This window comes from Mytilus trossulus, chromosome 10, assembly GCF_036588685.1.
Source record: "Mytilus trossulus isolate FHL-02 chromosome 10, PNRI_Mtr1.1.1.hap1, whole genome shotgun sequence".
Classification (NCBI taxonomy): domain Eukaryota; kingdom Metazoa; phylum Mollusca; class Bivalvia; order Mytilida; family Mytilidae; genus Mytilus; species Mytilus trossulus.
Genome location: NC_086382.1, coordinates 57,777,831 through 57,791,663, shown reverse-complemented (window position 1 = coordinate 57,791,663; position 13,833 = coordinate 57,777,831). Strand labels below are relative to the sequence as shown.

The 13,833-nt window shown below is 30.6% G+C and overlaps 1 protein-coding gene across 2 annotated transcripts in view; it reads left to right on the top strand.

The window, feature by feature from the left end:
- Nucleotides 1-1,507: 1,507 nt before the first annotated feature.
- LOC134688241 (golgin subfamily B member 1-like) overlaps nucleotides 1,508-13,833 on the top strand; it is a 49,979-nt gene continuing 37,653 nt past the window's right edge. Inside the window, exons 1-8 of one of the 2 annotated variants that reach the window (XM_063548743.1) lie at nucleotides 1,508-1,598; nucleotides 3,419-3,540; nucleotides 5,016-5,132; nucleotides 5,409-5,657; nucleotides 6,559-6,717; nucleotides 7,588-8,664; nucleotides 9,207-9,521; nucleotides 11,046-13,175. In XM_063548743.1, coding sequence (XP_063404813.1) covers nucleotides 3,424-3,540; nucleotides 5,016-5,132; nucleotides 5,409-5,657; nucleotides 6,559-6,717; nucleotides 7,588-8,664; nucleotides 9,207-9,521; nucleotides 11,046-13,175 — 4,164 coding nt within the window. In that variant the 5' untranslated portion in view covers nucleotides 1,508-1,598; nucleotides 3,419-3,423. The remainder of the gene's footprint in view (nucleotides 1,599-3,418; nucleotides 3,541-5,015; nucleotides 5,133-5,408; nucleotides 5,658-6,558; nucleotides 6,718-7,587; nucleotides 8,665-9,206; nucleotides 9,522-11,045; nucleotides 13,176-13,833) is intronic. The other variant, XM_063548741.1, reaches the window with a different exon arrangement.

Genomic DNA, 13,833 nt, shown 5'->3' with positions numbered 1-13,833 from the left:
ATCTATAAAGAGCTTATACTGACTGAGGATCATTATTCAGCTACATAATTTCAAAATAGGCTGGGGCGTTTTGGGTTAAACATGTTTCCGTAGTTAAATACTATTTTTGTGGAACTTTTTTTTCATGAGAGTGTAATAGTCTATAGAGCATTACTTTCTGTTTGGTGGAATAGTGAAATAGAAGTCAATATGTTCTTGCTAAATCCTGTGTCGCTTTGAAGGTGTCATGATTGTCATGCTCAGCCTTCGCAATGAGTTACTGTAACTTGAATTTCAAAATGACTGAGAGACGTTTTATTCAACGCACTGCAGGTCAACTCCACCATATCGAATCACATGACTTTGATAATCAGTAAATTCCAGCGAAAAATATCTTTATAAGTCAAGAATTGTCGTATAAAAATTAAATAGTAGTACACGGGAAATGGCAAAGTTCACCATGTTCACAAAGTCTAGTCTGATTAATCATTAAAAAAAAAGAAAAAAAAAGTCAGAGCAAAAGGGGGGGGGGGGGGCGTACGCCCTCTATGCCCCCTTTGGATCCGCCACTGAATTAAAAGTCCGAGTAGAATTATCAGAAACCAGTTCACATTGACTGAATCCTATAACTGTTATCACGAAACCAAAAAAAGGTTTACCAAGTTTGTTTTCACTTTTATGAGTTTTATCATATTTTTACAATGATAATTTTGATAATTTTCTTTAAATTTTAAGAAGGGAAAATTCTGTAAACCGTGAATTTTTAGCGTTTTCTTTTAATAATCATTCAATATTCATTATATTTTTAGACCACGCATTTCTCTAATCTTTATTTTTTTTGCCCATTATTCTCTAATCTTCATTTTTTAAGGGCATTATTCTCTAATCATTTAACCGTTCCATCCAAACCCTCATAGTATAGATGTAGATGTAGATGTAGATTTTGTAGTATGGTACAATCTTGTTGATTTGGTATGTTTCTGTATAAGATACAATCATCTGCAAACAAGTATGTTTTTGATGTTACTGCTGCAGGTGTAGTAGTCTCTGATGTAGTAGTCAATTTAATGGTTAATATTGTCAGTTTAAATAAGTTGTATCAATACTGTATACCAAAATCATTTGATGTAAATGTGTTTCAACTTTGTGCAAATGAATATGGTCTATCATTTTGTCTATTCAGTTTTCTTTTATTAATTCACTATTCGTTTAAATAGACCTTAGTGAGTAGTCTCACGTGTAAACTAATAACTGAGACTACTATAACACAGCTAATAATCACGGACACATTCCGTCCGGCAGTGTAATGATCTGTAATAACCGTATCCTGACCTTTCAGTGTAAATTTGTTTTTAATTAATTTTTTTAAATGGAATTTAGCTATTCTAAAACTTCGATAAAAAAAATGCTGGAAACGTTTAAAATTTTGTAATTGATAAGTATTTTTAAATTATAAAACAGCGGTCCCAAACTTCATACGGAACAATGTCACATGGAATGTTGTATTCTATCACGTGATTTCAGAAAACTAAGATGGCAGACAACGTGAGAATCCTCGGTGGTCCATTCCAAAAGTGTAGCATATGTACTTCATAAAACAGTTGAACAAAAAACTTCTGGTAAATCTCATAACAAGTAAAAGCTTCCATGTATAAAAACATGAAGCATGCTGTATTTTATAAACGTAAAGTGATGTGAATGATAAATTCTTGCGACGGACACGTCACTCTACCTGGACAGTGTTGACGTGTTTTCACCTGTGTACTGTCAAACTTTAATTTGCAAACGGCTCTGAAATGTTATTTGCAATTCATTGCTAACAAGAGATTGATTCTGAAATTTTCTCAGGTATATTCCATGTAACATGTGTAATCTCATGCACTTTTCTAGATTTTTCAGGGGAGATAAAACATGTTGCATTTAAAGATACTTTTAAAAAGGGACTAAAAAACAAGGGTAGTAATGCCCTTTACCATCAGGCGCCAAATGGTCAATTTCTGCTAACCTTACCATCTAATTGGTTAAAATTTGACCATGACTCGTCAAAATATCTGGAACGGGATTCGTCAGAGGTCTGAAATAATTATCGTTACTGTTATTTTGGGGACAAAATTAACGTGATTCATCAAAATCAGTATAAAAAAATCCTCTTATAGTGTACATTTAATCATCATGTATCAAAAATTATCTTTATCATTATTTGGCAAGAATTTTCACCGTTATTACTGACATGAAGGTTGGCTTCAATTTTAATTAATTTATCATACAATCACAATTTGCTACATTAACCATAGTTTCATGACAGAATTTTTATGAACTGAAAGACAAAAACTGTAATGAACTCATTATGAAAACAGCATTTATCTTTAAATCCGTTAAAATTTTGAAATCAGACATGTTTCTGTGCAGTTCTGATTTATAATTGATGCCATTTTGTATTCACTTATACTGTACATGTAAATAAAGAGTTGCTGAACCAATGCCTGCTACGTTTTGTGCTGTAAGAGTTCCCTTAAAGTCAAATAAAAAAAGTATGTGTGGTTCCAGTTACATCTTGAAATAAAATAGGGTAGTTAGTTAGGGATTTTTTTTTATTATTTTATGTTTTATTTTGACATTGAGTCTATGGTAGCAACATTCTGATTTTAACAGAGCTTAATGAAAAATCCAAAAAAATCTTTAGGGTATCTATTATAAAGACTAAAAAGTAGGATAGGTAGGGTAACTGGAACCACACATATTTTTGAATACCAGATGGTATATTGTGTAGAGGCCTGTTGGTAAGAGCACCTCGGAATTCAAAGAAAGATAACTCAAATTTCATCAATTTTACATTTATACTTATAAACTCAAGATCTGTCTTCATTCTTCTAACTTAAGGCAATTTATGTTAGCTCTTTTAGTGTTTTCTCTTAAGCAATTCAGCATGGCACAGTGCCATGCCCTGTTTTCCTGATGCCATGCCTTTTTTCTGAAAAAAATTGACACCATGTGCCCTTGTGTGTTATCTGGATCGAGATCAGGTTGAAGTATTGTTTTTTTTGCTGATCAAAATGCGACAAGCACTGACTTAGTTGGTTGCATGTTATCACTTCCAGTGTTTGTTACTCAAGAGGGTACATCAAATTATTTTAACTTTCAGCAATATAAACTTGTATGTTACTTCCTTAGATTGTGATAAAATTTGCCTGAAGTAAATTTGTTATCCATGTATTGCTTTAAAAAGGTATTATTTCTTTCTAAATAGCGTCACCGTGTCAAACATCATTTATTTTGGTAAATTTTTCTTCATCTGCCATTTAAAATATTTGTATTAAAATTAAAGTACTGATCGCTATTGCAGATTTTTCCAAAATTCATTTTTATAAACTTGTTGGTAATGTTCATTGTATTTTTTACTGAGTTACAGTATTAAAAACTATTTTTCTTAATTGTTTAGACAAAATGGATGGAGAGGACTTAGCACTTCAGTGTGAACAACAAAAGTTACAACTGGATCAGCTGAAGTTAATGATCAGAGAGAGAGATGAATCATTACAGAATAAAGATAAAGAATTACAGGTAAATATATGCCCATAAACAAAGAATTACTGGTATATACCTGCCCATAGACAAACTAAATGTTCTGACTTTTGGTTGAAATAACATTTGATTTCCTTGATGTGAGTGAATCAAATCTACTTTTAAATTTAAGAGGAAGTTTAATTTATCTTCTAATGACAACTATACATATCAAATAATAAGACATCACTTACATTTAAAAAAAATCAAAATTTATTTATGATTTGAAATTAATTAAAAAGGAAACAGGTGTAGTATGATTGCCCATGAGAAAACTCTCCACCATAGACTGAATTTGTAATATGACACTTTGACTATACCAAGGCTTCCAAAACGGTCATATATTCCGGTCATTTGTATAATGTCCGTTAAAAGTCCGGCTGGGCAAAGCAACAAACGGTCATCTACTTTTTACTTTCATGGCTTTTTCGGTCATTTTAACATAATTCACGATCTTTTTGACCCAAACTTTTGCCTCTAGCAGCCCATATTTCTGGTCATAAAAGTGACATGGTGATTAATTACTATCAAAACAACCCCTTCTTCAATACTTTCTAATTTTAATCAAGGCTTATTAGTTTTTGGACAGCTGAAAACTACCTGTTCACATGACAGGTAAACTATAATTTTCAGTACAGGACATCGTATAAATTAATCGATCTATTCACTATTATTTTTGTACATTTCAGCGGTTTGTATCCAATTGATTTAGTCCAAAAGATTAAATTATAATAAATACATTTATAAACATGATTTGATGAAACATTTAAAAAGGTTTTAAATGAGAAAAACTACGTTGCATGAACAAGAACATATGTGCACAGGTGGGAAATTTAGTTATGCATCCTACATTTCTTCAAAAATGCTAAAATTATCATTGATATCTGTATCTAACATTCATTTCAAGTATTTTGTTGAAGAAAGAACGTGGAAAGAGCTTCTTCACTCAGTCGTGCTTTGTAACTGACGTACACGGATTTTACGTATCCGTTTATGGTCCATGTTTTACCATTGTCAAATTAACATCCGGTTTGGGAAAATGTTACTTAAAAACTGAAATAAAGTTTTTGACAACGTCATTTTGCACAAATAAAGAGCCTAAGGCAGATATGAGCACGCTGATGTGCACACTTTGAATGATGCACTGCCAATTTTAAGTTTTAAGTCAGAACATCGAATTCATATCAAAGTAAAGTTTAAATATCGTTTTTATAATCAATGTATAATCTAATGTCAATCATTGGGAAAGCCATCTGATTACCATAATTGCCTTTTGTGACGTAGTCTTAGAGATTAAAATCGGGATCATAAATAAAATGTCTGGCTGGCTCAAAATAATTTTTGAAGCCTTGGACTGTACAGGGAGCAACACATATAAAGGGAATTTTGTTATGATGTCTCTGCTTCTGAAATAAGCATTTTGTACCTGCCAGTTCATTACCTTAATTTATATATATGACTGCTTCATTTTACAGGAAACCAATGCTAAACTTTCAAAGCTACGTCTGCAGGCCAAAGCGAAAGCTGCAAAAGAGACAAAGGCTGCTAAAAAATCAGCGGCTGCCGAGGAAACTACAGAACAGGTACAAAATGTAAGTGTGCATTTTATTATCATATAACATTATCGAAATGAAATGGTAAGGTCATAACTTCATTCTAAGCCATGAAAAAATAAAGCTTGTGAAAAAAAAAATCATTGACTGTGAAATTTCAAGTAAATGATTGGTAACTATTTATTGTAAAATTGCTCCTTGTTAAATTACTACTTATACAAATCCTGTATACCCATAATAAAGTATTAAAATTGATATATTTAGAATGGTTATGTATTTGATATGTTTTATTGACCTTTAAACATTTATTGATAGGAAGGTGAAAGTGAGACTGCAGAAAAAGCCAGCAGAGCAAAGAACATGCTGATGAAGAGAAAATTAGATGAAAAAGATAAAATCATTGCAGATAAAGAAGAAATACTAAAATCTAATGCTCAGATCATTGAAGATAAAAATAAAATTATAAAGGAAAGGGAGAAAACTCTACAGACACTAGCCACACAGCTGGCAGAGAATAATAAAGTTATAGAGGATTTACAGTCAGGAACAGATGTACAATCAGAGGTATATATATGTTCCAGACTATATGAGTATTTGGACCGTAAACGTATACTCGTACTGTCCGACCATATGAGTATACGTGTATTGTCCAGTATGAGTTGACCGTACATGTTATTTAGATCATTTGGGTTAAATCTAAACAAATTAACATTAATCACAATTTTTATTTTTAGTTTTACACATTAATATTAGTACAATTATATGGCCCTATATATCTATCATTATACCCACTCTCTGTAGGTCCCTCTTTTGTGATTTTGTTACATTCATCAACTGATCAGATAAAAGAGGGAGATTTCTGTATTCATGTTTTCTGTCAACCAACTATATTTGGAAACATTTATTTTTGTGACTAACATTCTTTAGTATGTCCTCTATCAGGTTAAAGTTTTTTGTTTGATTGTTCACCATGAAGTTGAGGTCACATCAACTTGAAACGTAGTATAAAATCACCTTGATGTAATCTTTTTGAATTGTATGACAGATTACCATTTGACCTCAATTACACATTTTACATTACATAGAAGTTAATACATTCTTTGGTCAAAGTTTTTGGATTTAGTAGTTATAAACCATGAACATAGAATCTAGTACACTCCCAGGTCCATGTTTTGGGATTCAGTAGTTATAAACCATGAAGTTATGGCTGTTCTTTGTCTTATAAAATCTCAGAAGTACTCTTAGATCTGTTACATGCAAATAGAGTTACAGGTCATTCACATGTAATATGATGGATGTCCACTTTTCAAAATCCAGAGTAGGAGACATCATCTTATTGAAAATGTATTAAATTGAGATTTGTTATATATACCACATTGTTTTCTGTCATATTGTATTTCTATTCATTTATTCTGGTTGCAGGTTAATAATTAATTATTCCATTTTTTTGTTCTTTTTTGCACAGGGAAATATGCAGGCTATGTATGCACAAATGGTATATAAAGACAAAAACTTATTAGAACTAAACAACAAAATTCTAGAAATGGAAGGGAAATTGATGGATTTGCAGGAATATATTTCAGAGAAAAATGAAGTGATAAGAGGAAGAGATAAAGTAGTGGAGGTATGAATTTTCGATAACTATATAAAAAACAGAAATATACATTATGTTGAAAAAACTTCAGTGGGATTCAACATTTTTTTATTTCAAAAACCATTGCTTTGCTATGATTTTTAAGATTATTCAAGGCAAACATCTGATGGAAAAAATTGGTTTTTAAAAAAGAAAACAATTGAAGCAAAAAAAGTTTCCTTCCATATTGTATACATGAATATCATAATGATGTTATGCATATCAGAATAAATTGGATGATCAATAATGATAATTGTTCATAACTTCAGTGCTGTAAGCTTAAGACTCACTTAATAACTGTTTCGAAAAGTAGCGTGTAGTCATCCAATTCACGAAAAAGTGAAAATAAAGTCAATTTGGCATTTTTCAGAGTCAGCTTTAGTTGAAAATGATCAGTCTAAAACTTTAGTCCCAAACTTCACAATGCTGTAGAACTCTACCAGATGTGCTTTAAGAAATTTGATCTCAGTCTTATGTGTTTAAGGGGAGATAATCAAACTAACTTGACTTCAACATTGCAATATTACAATATAATAAACACTCTTCAGCACCACTCTTCCTAGCTTGATGGATTTTAGTGAAACTTTTGTCCTACCTGGGGATCTGCATATAGGAATTTAAACCCAGTCTTACATGTACATGTTGAAAAGTAAAATCACACAAATACTGAACTTTGGGGAAAATTTAAAACGGAAAGTCCCTAATCAAATGCTATGTGCAAACAAAAATTTTGTTTGGTTTAATTGAAATATAGTTCTACTCTTGTTAAGTTTTGTTTTGTTTATTAAATCACATTATTTATTGATGCTTTTAAATTTGAGTAGTGCTTTACTTAATATTGTGTTTTTGATATATTACTAGATTCTACAGACATCAATAAGAGAAAAAGATCAGACTGTCCATGATCAGAATGCTCTTATTGCCAAACTGTCATCAAAAGTAGAACATGGTGAAGAAACACAGGATACTCTTAAAGAAGAAGTGGACAAATCTCAACATCAACTCAAACAAGAATCAGAAAGATTCAATCTCAGACTACAAGAATCTCAGAGATATTTCGAAGAATCGTTAAAAGAACGTGAAGATGAGATTCAAAACTTACGGAATCTTGTTCAGGTTAAAAACGATGAAATTTCAATGAGGGATGGGGATCTTAAGGAAATTATTTCAAGGCATGAACAAGATGTTCAACGAATTATGTCTAAAGGTGAAATAAATCTTGAGGATCAAGTTTTAAAAATGTTGGAACAAAATCTCAAAGACACAAATGAAGTTTTAGAAGGTAAAATTAAAGTCATTGAGGTTCTGCAAAAGGAGAATAAAGAAAAAGAGAAGCAAATAAATGAAAATTTAGATATTCAAAAAAATTTTAAGGAAAAATTGCAAGTAACATCTGAACAATTGATGTTGCTGAATGCAGATCAAGTTGATATGGAAATGCAATGGAAAGAAGAAAAAAGTCGTTTAAATGAAAGAATGAGGGAACTTATTGAGAAACATGATCATGAACAATCTGAGAAAGAATTACAGACACATTCAATGCAAAGTCAACTAACACAATATCAAGCTCTCTATACACAGGCCATGGAACAATATAACAAACTGCAGGCTAGATTCCAGCAGACACTGACACCAGGGGGCGCTGTTCCAGTAACTCAGCAAGATGGCAGCACAAGTCAAAATTCTGAACAAAATGATAAAACAGTATTAGATTTAGAAAAGCAAATTCAAGAAAAGAATAAAATAGTTGATGAACTGAATAATGATAATGATAAAATGAAACAGAAAATAAAAGATTTAGAAACTGAAATGAATTCTCTGAAAAAGGAAGAAGCACCTTCTAGTAGTGGGAAGTCAGATCCTAAAATGTTGAAAATGAAGGCACAAATGACATCCAAGATTAAATCTCTTGAAAAGGAGGTAGAGAAGTTGAAACAGGTAATTTTCTAGAAATAAAATTACCAAGCTATAGTCTGGATTTAAAAAAAAGATGCATTCATATTTGTAATCGGAAAGTGTATTGGTCAATCAAGCTATATAAATCCGCTATATTAACACCATATTAGTTATGTCCTTGTGTAATATGGTATACTATGCAGACAAAATCATTGCACCCTAATAAATACTTATTTTTTTTATTTATTGAAACATACGTCAATAACTTTGGCTCATTATACCACATTTTCTTATTTATATTTACATATATGATGCATATAGAATTGGTCAAACAAAATAATAAAATGGAATTGGCAATAAGTATTTAAAAGTTTTACAAAAAATGATATAACATCTCCTGAACAAAACCATCTATTATAATACTTGGATACCTTTGTTTAGAGAATGATCCTATATTATAACATCTATGGGAGTATTGAATGACTAACTTTTAAAAAAAATATTGCATTGTTTGAAGGTACACATACAAAGTCATGTACTTAAGTGAAAGGTAGATAAAAAAATATATAATTTGTAAATTTTAGGGAAAGAAGGACCAACCATCGAATGAATCAAATGAACTTAAAATTAATCTGGATGCTGCCAACAAGAAAGTTCAGGAATTATCAAAAGAAATAGAAAGTTTAAATGTCCAGTTGGAGTCGGAGAAAAATAGTTCAAAGGACTTGAAAGACCAGTTGAATAACTTACAACAAGAATTAACATCCTCTAAGCAGACATCAGATGAACTGACCAATCAAATCACAGAATACAAGAAACAGATTGAACAACTAACCAATCAGATCCATGATGTTAACCAAGAGAATGAATCAAAAGAAGATAGCCTTGAGAAACTAAAGGTAAGGTGTCTTTGGGGAGTTTATATCTATGTATAATTGTGGGATAGGATAAATATTCATGTTTTGTTGCACATGATTTCTCCAGAATTACACAATTCCTTTGCTTAAATGTTGTTGCATTTTGTTGACTTGTGAAAGCGAATTTATAACTTGAATCTCAGAATCCATCTTTAGTTGCATTACATAGTATAACCTTCTTGTTTGATCTGTAAGGAGATATACAAATATAAATCCTGTGTTCTCATAATGTCAGTCCCGATTTTTTTTTACCCGTTTTTTTGTTACTATTTGTATCCAGCTGGTGACACAATTTTAACATACTTCCAATGATAGTGGTTTTACTGTAAAGAACAAGACAATGGTTTATATATAACATACTGTTTTAACATATATAGTTAATAATGGTAAAAAAAAGTTTTATTTTACGTGGCATTTTCATGAAATTTATTATGAAAAACTTAAAATGCAGACTTTTTTAGATATGTGCAATTAATGTATTTCTTTAAATAAAGATTATGTGGGTTAGAAGTCACCTCAGGTTAGTGAAGTCTTCACACTCAAATATTAAAATCATACTCTTGTTTCTCTTTATTCATCTTACTGGTTTCTGTCATCAACTTTATGAACAAGTATTATTATTGTATATTCATTCATACAGATATTGTAATGTACTCTTATACATGTATATACATTTAAACATATAAACATAGATATATACATGTACATGATGTATAAAATGTATTTGACCGACTATTTTGAACTGGTTATACATTTACCTGTCAATTTCATTTGGCCATTTACATGTATATCAGTATATGAGCCAAGGGAAGGACAGGGATTTTTTATTAATATTCATTTAAGCTATCATTGTATCAGTTTTATATATACTTATCAGACATAAGTTCTTGCCCATATATATGGATGTTAGAATGCCTTAACCTATGTTTAATAGGTATCATCTCATACTTCATGAACTCTAATCTAACATAATTAACATCATGAACATAGCCCTTTTTTATAATTTTTAATTATCACAATTTCTCATAAATTAAACCAAAGTCATCAATATTTTAATGGTGTATAATTTAAAGTTTGTTTTTTTTAAATTTTAGACAAAAAAGTTTTTTAATTTATATGGTAGAAATTGTTTTCATGGTTGCTCATTTCTTATTAATTTTTAAAGGACTAAGCTTTCAAAAACAAAAATTCTTATGCTGCAAACCCTTGTTTTATTTCTTTTAAATGTTGGTCACTTATTTATATTAACAGTTACTTAAAACTCATCAACCACAAATGAAATTTACTATACAAGTATTAGAACTTGGTTTTTATTTGGAAGAGGTCATCTTGTTAGTCTTGTTTGCAGTGATATGTGATAGACCATCATGGTTGTGCATACTAAAGAGACAAATGATTCAATGCTAGTAATTACCCAGCATGCTTCACTTCTTAAATATTTATTTTATATACTGCACGTGTGTAGCCATACTAACTGCTTGTAAATAGTAGAAATTTGTGTTTTAGGTGGAACAACAGGAGTTTATTGAACAACTGGAAAAGGATCACAAGAAAGCACTCCAGGAAGCTTATAATAATTCAACACAGCTTGAGCAAAAAATTAGTGAATATGAAACATCGTTGGAAGAAAAGAATCAAGATTTCATAAGAAAAGAAAAAGAATATAGTAAACTTGAAACTGATAACAAAAATTTGCAAAATGATATTGAAATTTTGAATGTTAAATTATCTTCATCTCTTGAAAATCTTAATCAAGTAACTGAACAATCCAATGAAAATGACAATGAGGTTCAAAGTTTAAAAGATAAAATTGAGGTATTAGAAAAAGAAAAAGAAATTCTGTCAGAAGAGACTGAAAAATTGAAAACTTTGACTAATAGTTTAGAAAGTAGTAATAAAAAGTATGAAGAAGATCTAAAGGAATGTAAAATTGAAATAGATGAAGTAAAGAATCAGTTGATAGAAAGAAATTCAGAATTTGACATGAATGTACAAGAAATTGAAACTTTAAACCAAGAAATAAAAGCTAAAGATGAAGCTATTAATCAGATTTCTAATGAAAAGAGCAACTTACAGATACAACATGAGGAGGTTTGTGCTAAATCTGAAGGACTTAATTCTGAAATAAATCAGTTTGAAAAAGTTATTGCAGATCTTAAAGAGGAATTAAAATGTAAAACAGAGGAACTTAATTCTGAGAGTAACAAGCTGGAAAAAGTAAAGGATGAATTAATGAAATTAGAGGAAACTCATAATGAGACTAAAGAAAAGTCAAGTGACGAACAAAATAGATTTAAACAGCAGTTCCAAGAATTACAAGTAGTCATGGAAACAGTTAAAAGTGAGAAAGATCAACTTCAGACCAATTATGATAATTTAAATGAAAAATTCGACGATCTTAAACATAGTGACGACTTATTACAATCTTACTATAAGCAGGCAAAATTAACGGAAGAGCAACTAAATGAGAGAATGGAAGAGGTGACTGAAAAATCTAAACAATACCAAAGTGAACTTTCTGAACTAAAAAATCAATTATCAGAATTATCTTATGAAAAGTCACAGCTGGACTTACAGATTGAACAAGTAAACAAACTTTGTAGTGAAAAGGAGGCTACCATTATGTCCCTTTCATCCAATGCAGAGGATAGAGTTGTCTCCCTTCAAAAAGTGATCAACGAGAAAGATGAAAGATTAGCTGACACAAACAATGAAATTAAAAATTTAAACGAAAAAATCAATGAATCAGAAAAAGCTAAATTAAATTTAACAAGTGAATTTGATAAAAAATTAAATGACAAAGATGATGAAGTTAAAACATTACAGTTTCAAGTTGATGAACAACAAAATGTAATTCAAAGTGTGAAAATTGAAACTGAAAAACTCAATTCCAATTTAGAATCTTTAAAACAAACTAATGATAAAATGTTAGAGGAAAAATCTGCTCTTCAACTCAAACTGGAAGAAAATTTTACAAGCCTAGAAGCTTTAGAACTAGATAAATCAAGAATCGAGGAAGAAATATTTGCTAAAACTGAAATGTTAAACAAACTTAAAACTGAAATGGACAAAGTAACCAAGGATGTTAATGAAAAAGATGAACACATAAAACAAATTCAAAATGAAAAAAATAAATTAGATGAGGCACTGAATGCAAAAGAAAAGGATATAGAGACACTACACAATGATTTGAAGGAATCAAAGGAACTTATCAGTGACATCCAAAGTAGTGAAAAGTCACAGGAAAGTCTAGTGAAGGAGTGGAAGGATAAATGTAAGAATCAGAAGGAAGAATTCATATTGCAACTTAAAGAACTTGAAGACAAGAAAAATTGTGAAATTAAAAATATAGAACAATCAGTTGAAGCTTTACAGAATGAAATCAAATTTAAAGAGACAGAGACAGATGCACTCAGACAAAAACATGGATCTGAGGAACAAGATTATGAGTTAAAAGTAAAAACATTGCAAAAAGAGCAAAACACTTTAGAACATTCCATTGGAGAATTACAAAATGAACTTAGATTGAAAGATGAAAAGGTTGAAGAATTAGAGCAACAGTTACAAAACGAGCAGCAAAGATTTTCTTCAAAGTTTGAAACCTTAGAAACAGAGAATGCAAATCTACAGAAGCAGGTCAGTGAATTTAAACTTTTATGTGACGATAGAAGAATACAGATAGATACCCTGTCTCAAACTCTCGCTGATTCAGAAAATCATTTTATTATGCATGATACTGAGTACAAGTCTCTCACAGCATGCATCAATAAACAAAACAAGATATGCATGAGTGATATTCACAAATTACAAACTCAATTGGCTGAAAATAAAATGACCTTTGCCCAGCATGCATCAGACTTGGAATCACAAGTAGAGACTTTAACTGCCAAATTTGATTCTCTTTATAGTGAGCATGAACAAGCTAAACATGAACTTGCAACAATGACTGAAAAGTATGAGCATGAACAAAAATTAAGTAAACAAGCAGAAATGTTGAATAAAAAGTTATTAGAGGATGTTCAGATGACAGAGAAAAATATATCAACTTTAAAAAGTAATCTTGAAGCAATATCACAAGGTAAAGATGGCCTACTGTCAACAGTTTCAAGTCTAAATGAAGAACTATCAACTTTGAATCAAGAAAAAGATGGTTTGTTGTCAACTGTTTCTAGTCTGAAGGAAGAACTGACCAACAAATCAGATGACATTGTCAACCTGACACAAGAAAAAGATGGTCTGGAGAAAGAACTGACATCTTTGACACAAGAAAAAGATGGTCTGGTTTCAACTGTTA